The 22,381-nt window shown below is 30.4% G+C and overlaps 1 protein-coding gene across 1 annotated transcript in view; it reads right to left on the bottom strand.

The window, feature by feature from the left end:
• LOC111027824 (ATP-binding cassette sub-family D member 1) overlaps positions 1-22,381 on the bottom strand; it is a 56,679-nt gene that overhangs the window by 10,343 nt on the left and 23,955 nt on the right. Inside the window, exon 2 of the mRNA XM_022306274.1 lies at positions 14,611-14,849. Coding sequence (XP_022161966.1) covers positions 14,611-14,849 — 239 coding nt within the window. The remainder of the gene's footprint in view (positions 1-14,610; positions 14,850-22,381) is intronic.

Below are 22,381 nucleotides of genomic sequence, written 5' to 3'. Positions count from 1 at the left end.
TGCAGCTGCAGCCGACCAACGGACATTTCTCGTCAAAATAATAACAATACGATGTTATAAACGGTTGATAAATATAAAAGCAAGCAAAACTCTTTCGTGGAGATAGTGCCCGACTGCTCGAATCCTTTATCATAATATATCCTTAGCACGAGATGATCCCACGACCTGCGTTGTGTCTCGAAACTTTCTCTTTCATTGGACACACGCATGGACAATTTTCTGTGGTAATAGGTTTCGTTAGACGTATTCACGTGTATATAATATGTATTAGAAACTCATAGGTCGTCAAATTTATTTAGTTCATATTTTTTTGTTTTTATTCTGCAAAAGTACGTGCTATTATTATACCTACTGAGTAAAAAACACATACCGCGGTCGATATACCACGTGGACAGAAACGACGAGGAGTGTCGCCAAAATTCTTATATAATAGGTAACCGTATACGCTTGCGTATCTTTACTCCGGGTGTAAGCGATAACACGAAAACAACATAATTATTATGATTTATTTTTATGCCACACCAAAAACGCGTAAATGGCGAGTGCCTATATGTCATATTGTTATTATGCAAGGTGGTTCACCAACCATGCTTCAATATTCAACAGAAATGATAACTTATTCAGATTCTTAGACCTAAGGACCGTTTTTTAAATACTCAAATTAGTTTTTTTAGATGAGAATCACCCGTTTTTCTATTATTCCTATCGATACGTGAATATTCCAAAAATTGAATTGAATACATCCATTATTAAAGGAAATGATGGGGCGAGAGGAGCATGCTGTTACACGGGGATATTCCCATCGCATCAAAAAGTATTAACTTTTTTGGAAATATTTTATTTTCATAGTTCTAAGTAATTTGTCATTACAGAGCAGTATTTTTAAGATAGCATATTATTTTTATAGTTGACATTGTTTGTGTTATACTTTTTCAATGGCAACGAATATTTTTGATTTCATATTCAAAAGTAGAAAAATTTTCTGAGAATTTCAATCCATAAAAATACAATTTTTAACGGTATTATATAGTTGAGTTGCCAAAAAAATATTTTACTTCGGAATACACAACAAAAATTGTATACCTACTATACGTTTCAAACGAGTAAAAAAGTAAACAAAAAAAAAAAATGGTAGATATGGATAAAAATAGTAAAACATATTATTTTTCAAAGTTTTTACTTTAAATTATCCAAAGAATAATTTCCAAAAAATGGGTAGCTTTTAGAGAAACTGAGCTTGTACTCATAAATTCATTAGCCTGTATATTATGTATATAAACATAGCTATTTGGTTTCACGATGACGATTTTAATAGCAGATAATAATATTATAATTGACTGACATTGAAATAATAATATTGTGATTCGTTATATTTTGCGTGAATGCATCATAATAATTTTATTGCTTTCGGATGTGTGTATATAAATAAGTATCGTTATTAAAAGTTTAACTGAGTTTTGAAATATAGGCGATACATGATAATATACACCTATTCAGTATACCTATACAATTTATTTCAAATAATTATTATATGTAATAAAGAGTTGTGAAATACATATTGATACAACTATTTAATAGTAGCAGTGATTATGGTACAATTTCGTAAAAAGTTCAAATAAAATCTGGACGTTTGTAAATTCTAATAATCGTAAGTACAATTAATATTTAAACACCATCTCTGCAGTCTACACGCGTATCCAATACTCTTACCAATACAATAATTCCAATGTTGATTTGTTAAGGAAATAATAAAAAAAAAATAGACACCTTCTTAGTCATGCTAGTACATGTGCAGTGAATTATAAGTGCTAACCTGAACCTAAAGAAACCTAAGATGAGAAATCCACTTACATTTTAATAAGACGTGATTAGGTACATTTTTAAAAAGTGTTAGAGTCTGTTTTCCTTCTGGATTTTCCAATTTAATTAAATTTTTTAATTTATTAAAAAAGAAAACCAAACTATACTCGTATAATAATTTAATATAATAAATTATTATAGTTAAAAATTTCAAACATTTAATACTATACTACGTGCATTATTTTACTACTTGTGTGCACGAGGATAAAAACCTACAATTTAATATTCTAATCTAGAAAGACAAAACAATTGAAACTGTATATTATTGTTATATTTATTATATTCTCATAAATAGGTATTTTAGTCGTAGAATGTTAAATTAAAACGTTATTATTATGTGAATTCTTGACCTTCTTAATTTTATGTTTTCGATTGACGAATCGGTCATAATAATATGTTTTCATTACATTTCGAGAAACCAAAATTTTGAATAGAAGATTACATTTTGTAATTTTAAAAAAAGGTATACAATTTCTAAAAAAAAAATAATGAAAGTACTAGTAAAAAAAATCAAGCAACCGCAAAAAATATTGCCAATGACATTATAAACAATTATTTCAAATACTCGGCATGTTATAATTACCCCAATCATACTCCAAAGGCCATCATAATTAATCGTTTTCGTTTTAATGGACTTAACAACATTATCAAGTAACCGGACGTGTAAGGTGAGATAATTTATATATTTTTTTACCAATTAATGTTCTCATAAAATTGTGATTATACCTACTCACGCTGGGCTAAATTGGTATGTATCGGATCATCGAGATGTTTACTTTTAAATATTTTCATATTCACTAATCCAAAATTACGTCTAAAATTGTTACGAGCTTACAGGTAGCTAATAGTATATCAAACATGAATTTATTTTCACCCACACTCACACGCCTAATCCGGGCCTGTACCCGTGATTCTATAAACCATAGTTCTATCGTCTATGCTATAAAGTGCAGATTAATCTTATCGTGTAATATTATACAGTTTCTGAAAAAATGTTATCGCTCCACAGACCACAGCTCATATGGATCGAACTTCTTTCTGAAGTACATAAAAAAATATGAATACCGGATTTACGTAAACGTATTATACAGGAATACTGCAGTGTTATTTAGTCATTCCCTTATACATAACAATTAATGTCTAGCAAAAACAGAGAATTAAATTATTTAGATGACAAACCAACGTGTTGGCATTCGTTGTCGTTGTTATGCGTAAGTTTCCCATATCATTAACCACACTCACGCTACGATATTTTTTATAATTAATTATTATATTATCATAACGCACACGGTGAACAGTATCGATGCTCGATGTTCGTATGTATTTTATGGTTGAGATTTACGAGTGCACTCCCATCAGAATAATGTTTCCAAGTGCAGTGGAATGTAAGTTTAGTTAAATGGTTAAAATATTTAGCAATATCCACCTCCTCCCATAACAGCCCTGAAGGGCTAAATAGGTTTAATTTTTATTTCTATACATATAGGTTCTATAATATTTGTTCCAAACAGTTCGTTGTTCAAGGGATGTTATTTGAATTTTAATATACAAATGTTAAGTCGTATGTTAATATATAGTGATTATAATGTTTTAATATCATTGTACTATCGACCTGACCATGAGCATGTTTGACTTTAAAATGTTGTGATCAGATTTTATAAGATGTTAGGTCATTAATCATTATTATTCTACAAGTGACAACTATAAGTTATCTATATTACTCAATTCACTTCATATGACACTATCTCATTCTTAACCATAAATAAGGGACTAGTTTCTTATAATTCAATATATTTTCATTTTTATAATCTGAGATTGGTGTATGACACAAGATTTAACATCAAATATCCCACATAATACTGTATCCTATATCATCATAATACTGTCGTATTGAATAACTCGTTTTTATGTGTTTCAAGTTCATACCATGTGGGTACATTGATGAGCGAATATTTTAACAGTATATGAACAGGGAACACTCATTGTTTACGAAAAGTAGTTATCGACTTTTCTGGGAAATGTAAGTTGTAAGCAATCCTAGCATTTATTTTTAATTTCCTTTATTATTTTCATCTTTATTTCTTGTGAGTTAATCAGGAATGGATTCGACGAGACCATGGGGTCAATTCACAGGGGGGCACAGACCACAAATAACACTACATATACATACAAAATTACACATTCTTTTAAACAAATGATTAAAATTATATATAGGCGATTATATAAATAAATAAAACAGCACATAGATTAGATACCTAAGTATTTTAATAAATTATTTTGATCTTGGACATTTTACTAAAAAAAATAATGTGTGAAAATAAGAGACATTTGAAATAATTATGCTGATACTTTTATTGATTTTATTTGATATTTGTATTATAATATATATTATAAAATATGTATAACGGAGAGTTCCGTTGCTGGATGACTTTCCTCTACTTGTGCATTATGTGTTGTTTTATATTATTATGAATATGTGTATGTCATTCGCTCATTTATCTTTTTTTACTTATTGCGTTAATAAATACAGATTGTAAATTTAATTTTGTATACAATGTATATATAATATATGTATACATTACACCATCTTTAGATGATAATGAAACAATAATCGCAAGTGATGGATTTGATACTTAAGCAAATAATATTTGAAAAAGTTCAAGATAAATATTTGTGTACATTACCATTCATGTGGATGCCTTTCCCAGATCTTCGGCCCGCCCCTTCCGCGGTTAATCTATCCATACATTTTCAAATCATATCAAATCAATTTAAAATCGCAACTTAAATACATTTTTAATTTCTCAGTTTGAAGCAGAATATTTTTATTTAAAGGTTGATGTACAAAATATATCAGCAATTGAACTTATACTTTTAAAGCATTTAAAGTTGAGAATAAAAGAGCTAAGAGCCCGAGGAATTGTTTTCGGTGTTTGAGCATCTGTTGTTTTATATGAGATCTGATAACCGTCTCCCTTGTACATTATATCATCCCTATATATATAGTATAAAGTCAAGACTATAAAAACAATAACGATTATAAGTCTATAACCATATAATTATTATGGTTCGTGGCGGACACTGCAGTGTGTTGTTATTAATTTATATTATTATATACATTATATGGATCATCGCTTGCGGTCTGTCGTCAATCGTACGAAAGCGAATGTAATCGATATTTACGATCGTTTCTACGTCACGAACAATATGCATATATACCTACTTGTCCCGATATAACAAGGACCTTTTTTTTCAAGGATCTCCGGTGAAAAAAACCAATTATGCAGTTACGATTCCCGTTAAATACATATTTAATAATATATACACAGACGGACAACGACGACAACGACGATACCTAATTATTATATAATATATTATTTTGTACCGATGATGATTAGGTATTACAATTTTGCTGCAAAGATAGGTCCGTCGCGTCGCGTTGATTGGTCAAACAGTACCACATAATAATATACCACCTCGGATATAAATATTTTTTCGGAAGGTAAGTAAGTAGAAAAATTAAAATAAATACCGGGTAAGAATCACGAGCTATCTACCATGAATCATATACGTGAAAACCCGATCGCTTTTTATATTTATTATACGATCAGATTATTTATTCATTCCGTTTTTAATGTGTAATCCCTGAAACAGTAGGTCAAGGTGATTTTGTGTACTATTATACTACGGAGACAACATTTTTACTGGTTATTCCAGTAATACTCTGTTCCTAATGAGTAAAATAAGATATATATATGTATACAGGTATGTATCATATAATATGCTAAGTAACTTTAATACGCGAGCGTTACAGCTTGTGTACAACAATAATAAACACATAATATAAAAAATAATAATCGTAATCATAATAAAGTCTCAGCTCGGTTCTTTGTGTATAATATGATATGCATATTCGACCTACGAACAAAGCATTTCCAGAATTTTGTAAGCTATCATGACGTAGGTTTAAATATCCGAACTGGTTTTTTTTACCACAGCAATAATATTATGATGTTGTGCGTAGTGTCTATCCATCATCTAAGCCCAATGCGAAAGGGTTCCAAGAATAAATCACTGACGGGCCGTATATTATAACGTACACTTCATAGCTATAACCAAATCCAACGGACGATCTTGAGACATAATACACAAGGAATACCTAAAGCCCCGTACTAATGTATACCAAGAAGTTAAGACTTTATAGACGAGTGCGCCTACATCTATACATGATTTTGGAACACTGGTAAACGCTAAAAAACGACGGCGTGAATACAATGGCCATGTAACTACTATGTTTTTATTTGCTTTAATTAGACCAAGTATAGTGTCCAATTACAAATTATGAAAGTAAACATACTTTGAGACTAAATTGTGAATGACTTTTTTATTTTTAATAATTGTTGGGGTACTATATGGATAATATTGATAAACAGTAAAAATATGTCCTCAGAAAACATACTATTTTTTCATTTTAAATTACCTAGGCGTACAATGTTTCTTATAGTCATTAAATAAGTCTTCTTTTTACTCCTTTAGCATACCACGACGGTAAACATTTTCAGGACTTAGAAAAAATATCGACAGCAAAACCAATCATTCGCATGAGTGATATGACAGGTATAATGAATATATTACATGCATTTTGAAGTCGCAAGCATGTGCCTATTACACGTAATCACACTCATGTATATAAGTATATTTTACTGTGTTTTTTTTTTACATCGAAGCTCAATCGCCAAATACAATTATAATACGTTGAAAGGTTTCTTTAAACCAAAAGGTTTCTTATTATGTCTCAGATCTAGTTTTTTTTAAAAACCTTTATTGCAGTCGGGGGAATAGGTTGTTTAATGTCTCAGGCGTATCATTATACGGAGAATATACAGGTATAAGGTATTACATGCATTTTCATTTGAACAAAATTCCAAGGCGACTATGGTCATTGGACTAACATTATTCTACACTAGTGTATACCTATATTGTACCTGCATAAATCAATAAGTATGATGTCTATACATATTTATCTCAAAAAATGACGATTTTTAAAAATTTAAATTGTTACATAAATGCTATATGTTTTATAATAATATTATGTATTAGACATTCTTTTTATTTTTTGTAATTTGATGAATTTCTATATTAAAATACTGACTTGATATCTATACAAAACACATCTGTGATATTATTCATTATTTATTAGGTTTGGCCGTTATAACTTATATTATTATTTATTACTATTATCTTACACGGAAAATGTTTCAGCCAAACGACAATTTAATACATAATAATAAAACAACATAATAATATGATACTGTTAGTTATGAGCAATAGGAAACTAGATAAAAAATCACTTGATTCCCATGAAATTAATTTAATGTTAATGTGTTTTTTTTTTTATTGCTTTTTATTCTAAAGTAATTAATACGATCATCGAATAATAATTACATATCGTATATTAATTATGCAAATTATTTTGTTTATATTTTATAGTATAATATAAGTACTTACAAAATAATAAATTCTGACCAAAATCCACCTTGGCGGATTTCGTGAGAAAACATTGAGTTTGGTTACCTACAATAATTCACTTCCGCTATTTACAAATAGTGTTTTTGACGGGCGAAGAGTGTTCCTAAAACCAGTTTTATGGCCAATATCAGGTCGATTGCAGTAAAACTAGTTTAGAAAAATAGAGATTTCACAAAAATAGTGCACAAAAATGCTATATTTTGATTTGACGTTTAAGGTAAATATACTGCAGTTGAACCTGTAAGTAATTTTTATTATTGGGCCATCCGTCGTTGTCATACGTCTTGTAAAATTCGATAATAGGTAGTTGGTCACGTGTTCTGTCTCCACTCATTTTATCAGTAGTAAAAATACCTACTCAAATATATAGGTAGGCAAGCGTGAACTTTTTTCCCTTAACTCACGTCTAATATTTTTGCACCACCTACCCTGGACATTTTTTCATTGCTATCAAAATAGTGAATTCGTATTTCATAGGCTGTTAATGATTAAATAACCTCTAAAAATTATTCAAACTACCTTTTCCAACCATAGTGGACACCCACCCATAAAAAGTATTTGTGTGCATCGCGCTATTAAAATATACCTCCTTCGAGCCTCCACTGTATGTATGCGTTTACAGAAAGTCTAAAAATAGTATATTATTATTATTATATATTAATATTATTATATTTTGGTCCAAATAGCGGTGGATCTAGGATTTTTTTTAGGGTGAGGGGGGGCATGGAAAACAATGTGATTTTATTACTCGTAAATAATATGTTTACGTCACACCACATGCTAACACATCTGATCCACCACTGCAGGGTCCAAATGTTTCGATATCTTTCAAATACTTGTGACTCAAAATGTATAAGTAATAATTATTATACGTCTAATTGGTGCAGTTTATACATGCATTAAAAACTTAATTATTAGTGATCAACGAACGTGATATTTTATGAGTGTTATGATACAACATGAAAACGATGTCTTGGGTTACTGCATAGTGTTTAAAATATCAGCTGGTGTTTGGATAATTATTCAATGCTTCGAAATTATAAATGGGCCGAGTCTACTGCTAAAATCTATAAAATATTGTGCACATATCATATAAATTAAAATATGCATAAACGTTACGTAAAAAACAACTGTTAAAATATTATGAGATCTTCACTGAAAAAAAACTTGCTATATTGTTGGAAACTTGTCATACAAAATACAATATTTTATATATTATAAAATATAAAATAACTTATTTGTTTCCAACTACTATAAATTACATTAAAATGTACCTAGGCAGTTAACAAAAAAAAAAAAAAAATGAAATAATACGTTGTTTTTTTAATGAAACTAAAAGTAACGTCATAATAAATAATTATTGATCAATGATCATGCAGATGAAAGTGTAAAACTAATGTGATGCAATAACATTTGGGGACATAACATATATATCAAGGAAAACTGAAGAGACTATAAATGTTGACAAAAATAAAAACTTATATTAGAGACTCTATAAATTTTTAAATGTTATAGTTTAAAACAGTTTCTTAATATTATAGATAGTTGTAATTATTCAACATAATATGTTTTAAGGTTTAAAGTTTAAGTGTAAAGACTTTTTATTCAAACATGTTTTTTCCTCATAAAAGTTCACTATTAAATAGTTTAGCAAAGAAAACAATAAACTTGAAAATCCTTACTATTCTTTGTCTCTCTTTATAAAATGCAGTATATCACTATGTATACCGTCTATGATTATAATAGTAATTTCAATAAAATTGTATCTAATCATGAATCAATTAAGCTTATTAAGACATTTTATATGTACAAGGTAATACTTATTTTATTTGGATAAAGTATATCATCACATCGTTGTCGCGTACTCACGTAGGTCTTTTTGAAAAATTAAGTATTTTTGGACAAAGTGCTCAATTTATATAAAACATATGTGCCTAGGTTGAATTATAGTTACTTTGTATAGGTATACCTCGTAAGCATTGACTACAGACAAGTAAAATCCAATGGAATCATCAATGATGTTTATCAATGGTAGAACAATTAAGTGAGTATCTGATTCATGCCACTCCCACGGAGTATTTCCAAATAAATTTCTGTATAAATTCGATTTTATCACAACTTATATCGTAAAAGACGAAGATCTGTATAATTCTGCGGACTCCTGTACATGATGTGTCTGATACTTAAAAACCAAATTTTAAATTCGTTTATATATTGGTAGGTACCTATGGCTGAACTTTATCAAACATACTTGCATGTATAAATATATTAATATCATGAAAAATGGCAAAGTTTTATCCTTAGCTTTTATTCACGAAACTCGGCTGGGTGCTCTACATATGTAATGTATCATAGTTGATATTGACCACAACTGCAGTTTCTCTTGAGTCATATACATATGTACAGCTCGTGGTATCGCGATAATACCTTTCATCAGTGCACATATGCCTATTAATTGTCTTTCAATGGCTGAATGGAAAATTGTGGTAATATAATCCTCGTGGTGTGATTTCCGGGAGAGGGGGTGGGAGATAACATTTTAAATAAAAACGAAAACATTTTTACTTACTAATAAAAAATGGTTGTTAACCATAACAGTGTGATGGTCAAGCTCTCCCCAGCATCCTTGATGCAATCGATATATATATTTTTTTTTATACGTTAAAATATAATATAATATACTTATTATTATATTTTATAATACTTCATAATTGATCGTATATATGTATAAATTATAACAATTATTATTCTTCGCACTTTAAATTGTTTATAAATGTTTGCAGTTTATATGTTATTATAACATATCTATTATTATTATAAATTATTATTTGATATGTTTACGAATATTTTAATAACAGTTTATAATATTTCAGTGTTGCATAAATCAATCCTAAGTATAATCTGATAGGTACCTATTCAAAAAGTCATTACATTCATTATCTAGAAATATAATATTAAGTATAGGTATAGCTATCGCAACTCTACTGTAGGATTTAATATTGTACTTCAATAAATGTATGATAGTATGCAGCTTTAAGCAGTATACGTAGAAGGACGAACATGTAATGATTATAATTCTATTTATTATTTTTTTTTTCTCTCAAATATTTCCAGGCCTTGAATTTTATTAGTCTGGTGAATCTGTTTTTTTTTTCGTGAAGGTTTCGCGATGATATGTGTGTTTGAAAATAATATACGTATTTATAAACGACACGTGATATGCCATCAACATTATTTCGATGTGCCTGCTATTTAATGGATTGGTTTTGAACAAATGAACAATGAAACTGTTCTTACACACACTGAGTTTCTAGCTGTTTTCATATTTTCAACTTCGATTTGAGCATTTTGCAATGCCAATTCTTAATTATTTTTATGATACTACATTATAAGGTTTTTAAATCTTTCGATATTGCAATCGAATGATGTGTCTGTATACTAAATGTATGTAATGAAATGTTGTACAGATTATGGGTACATAATATGTTTTTATTATAAAAGGAAATCAAATTTAAGTTTTTATGCACTCAACAGATTCATAATAATAATAAAATGTATTGCATTTAAATAAATGTATTCAAATAAAATTTAAATACATTATTATACAGCTATGCACAAATGCGCTAAGCACGTCGGAGATGCTTAGATTTTAATGCAAAAAAAATTATAGTCAGCAATTCGAAATCAATTTTCAGTAATATAGAAATCATTAGATAATAACGTTAGCACTCGATCCATCAACCCAGCTAAGTTTGATATTTATTTAAAAATGATTTCTGTAATTATTATTTTAATGATGAAGACAGAATAGGTATTATGTAACCCAGAAGAGGGGGGAGAGTGAGTTTTTACAAAATTCAAAAAGGGGTATAGAGGAAAAAAAGGTTGAGAACCTATGATCAAGAACGTATATCATACATAGGTGCATGATGCGTGCAGATGTATATTCAAGTTCAAACCCACGCCATAAACAAATAGATAAAAAAATAATATTCAATTTTTCAAGATAAGTATTATAAATATAGATTTAAAAATTAAAACACCTCTTCTTACAGAAAAAGCCTTAAGGTGATTATGCTCTATAATTATTATTAATTTTTCACCGAAATATCAGCCCTTACTTATATTGTAAGTGCAATAATCTCCTAAGAAGGTGTGAACGCGAAATGCCTAAAAGTCCGTTTCCGCAACAATCGTTTACATATTGTTAATACATGTTATATTGTTGAGTTTATATATAGTTTTTATAGTACATAACATGGTGGGAAAAGTATGACTTACGTAGTTACGTGTATATTCTAGAAAATGGTTTTTTTTTCAACCAGGCCCTGCTGTTCACACTATATTATGTCGTTGAAAAACACTTAAATTGAAAACACGTGATTGAGCGTATACCTACAACACCAATAATTATGCGCCATAAATTGCTAATAAAATGTTTTTCAATCTATGAACAGACGTACATTTAAGAAGAAAAAATCAAAAGAAATTAAAATTCGCACTCAGATTCAACTCGATTCAAATTATAAAAACTGCAGTGGGCGCATTCGCTTATTGGGATAGGTAGGTATATACTATATATGTAAATAAAACAATAGCATTAATTTATTCTAATATAATGTGTGCGTGTAAATGTAGTCGTGAAAATTAATTAATCATTAATTAAAATTTACGAAACCGGTCTATTAGTCATATTATGTTGTACGAACCTACGATATTCGTGCTGTCAGGCGAATATTCATTGACTGCTGATAGTTCGGCGAGCGTTTATCACGCCTTTATAATGTATCTTTCTTTATAAACTTTTGTTTCGCACCTTAGCCATTAAATAAAACCGTGATCGAACTGAGTTGGTCATACATTTTCATGGTTTAAATAATACACTCTCCAGCTGATTTCGGAATTTATGACGTAGTCGTTTCTCTGAAAGTGTCAGTTAGCTTTTCTTTGTTTCTATATTACATATCATTATTTAATACGTTAACAATTTAAATATTCGTTTTTTTGTTCTACATATTTTGAAACATTTAATGTTTACACAATGACGCGATATACATTTAAATTATTCGTATAATAATAACAATGTGTAGATCATACTGTAATACATTACAGAATGTCAGGCGGAATTTAGAGTTAGATAAGAGTCGAAAAAAAAACATTGAAATTACGATTTATATAATATCGTTTTGGCGTGCAATAATAAACTAAGTTTAATGTAAACACGAAACGACGTTATTGTGGCACTCTGTGGTAAATGACGCGAGTGCGATATTCAAATGAACTCGCCAAGTATAATTACCCAAACAGACGACGGCGGCGGCGGCAGCGATGACTCACCACCACGCACAATGATAAATTTTGTGAAAATAATAAAATCGTGAAGTATAAAATATTTTATCCTTCCATCGAATCGTAATTGGTAGTTACAAATAACCATATGATGTGTAAAATGTCTAAAATAATAAGATTGGTAACTAATAAAGTATAATAACACACAAGCAGTTTAGGTCGGTATTGATCGTATTGAATGTTGTTTTATGTTCAAGTTGGTTTTTTTTTTTTTTTGTCCATCGATTGAAAACTTCATTGCTGCCGCACAAACAGAGGTATTCGCAAACGCAGACAATAATACATAATATAATAATGGGTATAGGTATTGTTGTTAAATAATCGAGGTACACCGGACGCACAGGGCCATTGAGTTCGAGACGAATCCTTGGGGATCAGAGGTCGATTTTATTCTGTTTTTATGTTTTCGCGCAAAACGGTACTTATCGGTTTTCTGGTGGTTAGTACCAGTATATATATATTATATATATATATATATCGACACACTCCAAGGCACAAGAAAACAATGTCAAACGCGGATCCACGTGGTTAATTATGTAGGTACCTACGTCCGTCTGTGGTTGTTCGACACACATGCACACACGAACGAGCGTTATTTATTCGTATTTTTATATCATTATATTATATAGGTATCGGCGACTATTGCGCGTTTCGCCGCGGCACGAGACTTATCGCAGAACGTAATTGCCTTATACGCTGTATATATAATATGCCTACTAAGCCCTACTTAGCGCGCTGTGATGTAATCGTACGAAACAAAACCAAACACAATAATATACTATTTGTGGCTATTGTGCGTAGCTGACACCTGCGTTTTGTGAACGCGGTCGGATGACGTCTGCTGAAATCCGCGGCGCGAAGACATCGCAACTCCGCGCCGTGATGTGTGTTCGATGTGCCAGATTGTCGTTTCGCAAAATCAGAATTTGTTTGAAATATCGTACGACACTACAGCGCTGGTCGCGGCAATGCGCTTGGAAATTGTATCAGATATTTGCATTGCGTATGAGTACGACGCGAGATACAGTGCGTACAGTATTATGGTTATACGGATTTGAGGACATTTTCGAGTATAAACATTTATTACACGGTCGATAATAAGTAATAACTTTGATATACTCAAACAGTGGTGATAAATAATAATAATACATTATTTCTTGACATCGGCAAATTGTATGCCGTACCAGTGTAACCCTCTATTATCGAATATCACAAGTACGTAGTTTATGTCTTTATATAGGTACACATTTCAAAATTCAAATCTAACTGTTAATGTGTTAATAACTACACTATATAATATACATATTAAACTAAACGCAAAGTAAAAAGTTTGGCCATTGCTATTAAGTATTTTTTCAATTGACTTTAATTGTGGCCAATAATTATAGTTTATAATATTTAGGTTGGTTATACCTATACCATACGTAATATCTTATTTATATCATTGATATTTTAATGACGACTTATTATTACGTCGTATTATTAAATTCTAGGCCAAGTAAAAAGTTAATACGTATTTATTTTTATTTTCTCGAAGCGGATTCGATTCAAAACTACTGGCCTGTTGCTATATTCACAAACATATTATACATTATTAAGTACGTTTCGTTTTTTGTACAGTCATTCGCCGTTCGATTACTTGCATAATCATCTAATTAGGATCTTTAATCGTTCCTGTATCGGTAGGCACACGAATACGGTTTTTTTCGTTATTACCATTATGATATTATATTTATTTGTTTATATTAATAAACGGCAAATGGAGCCGCGGCACGAGATTTTTTGGAATCTTTTTTCTACCGGGGAAACAGCACAATATTATACACGGATCAGCGCGGGTGAAGGGGGGGGGGGTGGTTGCTATCAACTCACCTGGAACAACGGCGGCGCCCATTTGCTTGCTGCTCCTGGCCAAGGTGAGCGCGATCAGTGCGCAGTCGAACAGCGGCTTGGTCAGGTGCGAGTACAGGTGCGCCACTGACGACGTGAACGCCGTGATGTCGTCCGTTAGCCGGTGGTCAGCGTTCTCGATCCGGCCGTCCATGTTGCTCACCCTATAGTAAGTCTGGTCCTTGAAGTACATACCGTAAGCGTGGTTGACCAGCCGAGTCCTGTATAAACGGACAGAATAACCATTGTCAAAACTCGTATATATAATATGTACTGCACTACACATACGTCGTTGTGTTATAAAAAAAATTACGACGGTATATTATGCCGTTGGTGAACACATTTTATAAAAATAATAATTGCACCTCGAAGATGAAATGGTACATGCAGCATGATGGATCGCATTCAGACGCGCGGTCAATGTCCATATCATACGCTATTAAGTTACCAAAGTGAGGTTCGATACAATAATTATTGAGGTTATGGCGGTCATGCGGTATCCTTACCACCGAGAATATTATAACTCTATAATGATGTAGAATTATAACTTTTAAAACCACCCGATGCGCCAAAATGTATTATTATAATAAATTATGACTGAATTAAAAAAAAAAAACATGATGTTGAAAATAATTGGATTCAAAATTGATCAGACAACGGATGGTTACGATTGTTTTCTTTATCATAAACCATTTCCACGACTTCGTGTGCCTAACCATTACGGTGACGAGTATGGACTCTTCAAACACAGTACAGATGTACCGGGTGTATAATACATAGGATAATGTCCTATCCATTTCTATGTACTATTATGTGTTATCTATGGCGAAATGACAAATAATACGTCCTGAGAATTTTCAACTTACTGAACTCTATCCCTACGACCATTCTCTAGGAATGTACGCATAGCGATATCCCTGGTGGTATTCACACACAAAAAATGCCGAAATATTTAAGCAATACGCTGGTAGTGCCTATAATAATAGCCTCGGTCAACTGTATAATGCTGCAGGTACCGTTTTTATGGTAATCACTATATAATCTGCAATATATCTACATCTATATATTATATTCCCGTACGACTGTACGGGTTTGGTGTTACCAGTTTTTTAACCTACCTACTCGAAAATTCGTTTCGTCTACAACCTGCACAACACGTTGTGTTCAAATAATAATCATATATACCGGATACCGGTAGGTATGCTGGGTATCCGAATATTTAAAACACACGGCTCACCATTATTGTATACTTACAGCACCGAAGTGACTGTAAGGTATATCGGTGGTAATGTGCCGCTGCAGTAAAACTATTTGCACGATGACCTTGCTCGTAACAAACAGCTGTGCCTTAATATATTAAATATATATTAAATATCATGTGCGTGACAGTACCCGTTCGTTTAGCGACCCGAAATCACAGCGTGCGTACCTCAATGTATACGTTTTTTATTAGTACCCAACGAGGCACGTGAACTATATTAATATGTAATATTATGTGAGCCGGTATATTATAATAATACAACATCGTTATGCAGAAAATTCGTAATTCGTCGTCGACGTCGTATTTTTATCAAGAGACTTCGATCGTCATCGTGTACGATCTTTGCGGTGTCATAATGTACATTATATTATTAAAATGTAGATGGTCTACTACGTACGTCATTCACTACGTAGTGTATAATAACGATTTCAATGTTTGTTTTATTCTGTCGGTGTACGAGCGGAATGTATACGAAACACACATTTTTTAAAACGTTTTACACCTTTTATCAGTTAAATGTACTAGTACGTATGAATATAGCTGTTTATTTGTTTTCCGCCAAAAAAAAATTCGACAGTAATAAAAGTATATCACAATAATAAGGACTACTGGCTGCAATACGGCAAAATATTATGAAAAAAAAAAAACAAAAACATTTGGTTTTAATAAACATCAACTGCTCATATTACTAATATTACTATGCGTGTAAATTCGTCTTGTTTTGATTTCATAATAGATTAATATGAATAATTGCAGAATAACGCAATATTGATTATTAATCAAGTTGACACATAATGCGTTTATTTTCTATAGTAATATGGATAAAAAAATTAAAAAAATTAACTTTACTGACAGTTTAGACGTATAAGAAATATTAAGAATACGTGTATCGTGTATGTACACAACATTAATTATTATAATGACTCCTACAAGTCCGAAAAAAAAAATACTTAGAAAAATGAGCGTTTTGCATAATTCATCGATTTAATTTACCGCCTACGAGTGTTATGGTTTTTTCGACAGCGCGCATAAAAGCACACGATGAATACAACTTACGAGTAACTCCGCCAAAGAATACATTAGGTAGATATAAATACGTTTTAATCCGGTATAAACGGTTCGTACAAATTGCGGAGGCAAACACACGAACGTTTTCTGTAATATTCTTCGCTTACAAATTGTTTCTGAGAATCAATTGAATCGAGAGTATTACATGCAAGTATCTTCTGTGCTTTGAAAATGTAGGTATATTAATTTATTTATTTTACTCTTCACACGAGCTACAATAATTTGATTTCACATTTAAAGAATATTATATTATGTTAAACGTGCTAGATAGGTGAGCACTGATTGTTGGAAAAAAAACAATTTGATTTTTATAAACTATAAAAATATAAAAAATATAAATAAAAAGTACAGACAGGATAACAGATGACATGATGCTCAGTATTTAAAAGCAATAATAAATCATTATAATCGAAAAACGACATTTAGCGGAGCTCGGTTTACTATACGAGTATAGTAATATACGACATAAGGATATTTTCTGAATATTACAAGTGCTCGTAAAAAAAAAAAATTATGAATTACATGCTAAACATATTTTATTGAATATATATTATAACATTAAGTATACTTAGTATAGTTAGTATTAAAGTTAAAAGCTTTATAAGCACTCATACAAACTATAGGATTTTTATTAAAACATACATAAAAATAATAACGTTTCGATATAAATTATAATTTTATTATTTTAAAGACAATTACACGTAACAAAATTCAAACTTTGACAATAAATCGAATAAAAGTTCATTCAAACATTTTTCGAACAAATTTTCCCATGATAGTTGTTAAATAATGTAAAAACCAGATCTTAGGTACGTACTATAATTTTGATATTAAATTAACAGGTTTTGAACATCAATAAAGTTGGGTCAAGTGCAGGATATCATCATCAATCGTTCTTATAATTATTAGGACACTCATCTAGTTCAAATTTTAGAGTTTTTACTCTTACTACATACAAATCATGTCAATCTTTGATTTTCGAAATTATATTATAATTTTTTAACTAATAACATTTTTAATACATTATTATATGTATTAAAGGTATTATAGGTAAGTACGTGTTTTTCCGTTTATAGACGATATTTTTTTTTAAATTTCATCACGTTTATATAATATAATAGCACAACACAATAAATAAAAAAAAAAAAAGGTCGAATTAAAAGCTTTTAAAAATATAGTACAAAAATGTTTCATCTGACCGGGGTTTTTAGCGTGCATCGTCAAGGCAGCGGTTTTCGGTAGTATTTTCAATCAATATACGCGTAGGGGACTGCGCGAAACTAATTTTTGGAACATTATTCCTTCTGGCGTTTATGTACTTATTTGAAAAATTGATTATACGTACACAACATACAAAACCCCAGTTTAATATATTCCTTCGTTCCCGTCAGAGTTAAACTAACTAATATAGGGAACAATCGATACTTGGACAAAATATATGATAAATGTGTCCTATACCACTTCCTAGTTAGTACACTTCCCCGACTTATTATATTTTCCAGTCCAATTTTTTAGCCACTTAGCCGTACAAATTATACGTTTCCACCAAATACCTGTACTTGGAGGTATGGGCTCATGCGTTCTCGAGTTTGTGTTTTGTTCTTATATTTTGTTTTAAGAAATACAAATGTATTTATGTTTTTCAGTACTAGTTTATTAAATAATACCTAATCGAAAACTATTAACTGTTTATGTAATATTTTCAAACAATTTCCGTAAAGCAGAAACGAGCTTTTAACTTTACAGTTTGTATACGTATCAGCTACATTAATAATGTAATTTATTGTAATTAAGTAGGTAGTATTATTGTAATTGATTTGGCTGAAATAATTAATTAATAAATTTAAAAAAAAACTTATCAAAAATATAGGGCATTTCCTCGTGCACGAAAATAATTGGGTATGGTGACGATTTGATAATTTATAGATTATATTGTTTTGTTTGCGCACATATTGTTATGCCTTTAATCGGAGAGTATAATTTCCAAACATTTATCTCAGTGGCTATCGATTTTGCCAAAAACCTCACGGATATGACTTTATTAAACTTTTGCGCCCATTAACGGGCTGCTTTTAAGAAGTCGAAAGACTGTCATTATAATATATAAGAACTCTACGTCACCCACACACTATGTTTAATTTTACATTTTGTAATTAGTACGGCGACTCTACTGCACTTGAGGATTTACCGAAAATCAATGACGACATTGAAAGTTGGCACTTTGAGCATTTTCATATTTATCAGCTGTACCAATGTATATCTTCCAATCGTTAGTTGAGATTCTATAAACAGAGCCAATAGCTTAACGGAGATAAAAATTAATCAGTTTATTGCCGGACAAAAGCCACCAGCAAGGATAAAATTATCAATAAGTAGCAACATATGGAAAATATTGGATCTGCATTATTTGAAGACATTTGTGACCTGATCACCTTAAAAACTAGGTATATGAGTGGAATCACTCATAATTTACAACTACAAAATATTTAATAAAAAATGTATTATTTCTGATTTTACTGATAGGTACAGTTATATGAATGTATATTTTTACACTTTTCAATACAAATATAAACACAAAAACAAACACAAACCGAAGGTAACTCGCTTCTATAACTCGGGATTCAGTGGAAATGTCATTATATAAGGTTAAGTGGCCCTCATATAGAGCTTTAGATAGATAATTGTATCGGATAGGGAAATGTTCGAAGGGAAAACAACTGACGTGAATTTGTATGTGTGTGTGTGTGTGTGTGTGTGTGTGTATGCTATATAGGGTATGTATGAGTATACAATATAGATTATTATAATAGTACATTGGAATATGTTGGAAATCAAATTATATTTTAATGATAATCGAAAAAAGGGTAATGTTTTTTATATCACTATATTGTATTAATTTTATTATATTTTTACAATGTACTGGTCAGCTTTTTTAAGTTCGGCAATCCTCCCACTCACTTAACTACATAATTATAACTAAAATAATAAGTTGATTTTCAAATTCAATAGGACCGAATTGTAGAGGTGCACATGGGCGTGATGCGAGTTGTTGTATATAGGATAAAGGTACTTACACTGTCGAGGAGATCACGTCGGAACACGTCAATGCGATTTAAATAAAAATAATACATTTAGTTATATTTGCGGGTAGTGTCTACATAGGTACAAGAAAACGAATATTTTACCTAAAATATAATCAACAAATAAAAATCACCCGGTCGAAACGCGCTCGTTCACTCTAGTTTAATGATAAATCGGTTGTACCTTGCACAGATAATGCACAATTAAATATACACAGTATACGTACTATATTATACAGTGAAACTTTCATATTACGAAGTCTCATAGGCATAAAAAAATTGATATTCTAGAGAATTTTGATGAGTATAATTAAATAAATTTGGTTCTAATTTAGTTTAGTTCTCATAAATATTTCGTTAAACAGAAAAATGTATGAAATGGAAAGTTTCACTGTATAATGCCTTTCCGTCTTATTGGAGTATACATCGCAGGATAGTAAAATAACGTATAATCGGTATATAATTATTCTATAATAACAATATTTCGGTTGTTTTGTTGATGGCGTAAAATATAGTTTAAAATAGTACATGTAATGTACTAACACATGGCGTAAAACCATAAATAATAATGCGTACGTGAGAAAATATTATTATGAGTACCACAAAAAATATGAAATTTTGAGCTAAAGAATAATTCGGTTATCTACTGTAAGTTATTACAAATTCGGTACTAATATTCTAATACAGCCTAGTCCTCTATTGCATGTGATGGCAACAATGGTAAAATGTGAGTAAATATTATAATAATATTATGGTTTAAGGGAGAAGATAATAAAATCATATCCGGTGATAAACAATGTCCGTTGAACAGAGGTTTCGCCCTACTGCATGCTAAGGTAATACAATATTTGTAATCCGATTTGTTAATAATGCAAAAAATTACATTATAAATTTACTTTATATTTTATAATATAATTATGATGTTTTCTTAGACGCATGACTTGTCGTGCAGGACCGGTGTCTGTCGATTATGTTCGTATATGAACGTTATATTGCGGTCGCGCACGTGTAATGGATAAATATTGCAAAAACAAAAAAATTGCTTGCAAAATAATTACAATAATTATATTTTAAAAATATAACAATACCGTATAGCGACTATGTAGACATCATAAATTCATAATACCAACGTGATCCTGGACTCATCCTCACTATTACACAATACCATACGCGATTACAAACATAATTTCACAATAAAACAGACAATAGTCTCCAGTAATTATTGTACTTAGATAAACGATCTATCTTTAGCACAGTTGCGCTCGACCATTATGTAAGCGAATCATCGTTTTTCGCAACCACTCCGTAAAGGGCTGCTTCTCTAAGTGATTTTGACATATTTTTAGTAAAATGAATAATTGTCTTCACTATAGTATATACTTTATTACTCGTTTTTTATATATTGTGTTAAAATACACAGGTATCTAAGACATTTTGATATTTATGTTAAATATTTACGACAAGCACATTATTGTTTAATATAACATAATCAATGGTAATATATATTAGATGTACTGCAATACTTTAGATTGACTTTAGTGTGGGTATGTGAATAAAGATTTAGAAAAACTACACACTTTATTTCAGTTCACTTCAGTGTCTTCGGATCGGAGTGATTTTTCTCATTAAATCTTTTCTTATTAGTTATTATTATTATTATTATTCAATGTACTCAGTTATCAACAACTTCTGCAGTTGAAGATTTGACTATAGTCATTGAATATATTATTACTACAACATAATAATCGTTGCTAATCAGTAATCAGTAAACATACTACAAGTGTCAAACCGTTCAAAGTACAAACTAATAAATATTGAATAGTTATAGGCACTATACTAACTTGTTAACAAGTATATACTATACATAACACATTATATGAAGCACATCAGTATAAAGTAAGACCTAATGGAATTTAAATGATTGAGAGTAAAAATGAAAAATATATAAATACATATATTCATATAGAATAAAAGGAAAATGAAAGAGTTTAAAGTTATGAATTATTTTAGTCTATTATACGTTTTAAAGAGTCTGCTGCACTAGTTGAAACTTGTGTCGTGTTTTCTTTCGCGTCGAAAACTCACTATAATGATAATGATAATAATAATAATAATAATAATAATAATAATAATAATAATAACAATATGATGTATAATATAATGTTAATTATTTATATCACAGTAGAATTGAAGTTAATTTCAACGCGCAGTGATTAGTCATTATAAAAATAATACATACCTACTTATTTATTTGGGAAGAAAACAACGACGAAGGCACACTGCATTGTTACACATTTTACACGTTTATTTCACCGCGTGCGACGAATTCGAGTAATTATTCGAA

Source organism: Myzus persicae, unplaced genomic scaffold (genome assembly GCF_001856785.1).
Source record: "Myzus persicae strain clone G006 unplaced genomic scaffold, MPER_G0061.0, whole genome shotgun sequence".
NCBI classification, from domain to species: Eukaryota; Metazoa; Arthropoda; class Insecta; order Hemiptera; family Aphididae; genus Myzus; species Myzus persicae.
The sequence above is the reverse complement of the archived record's forward strand: the minus strand, read 5'-3'. Positions and strand labels throughout refer to the sequence as shown.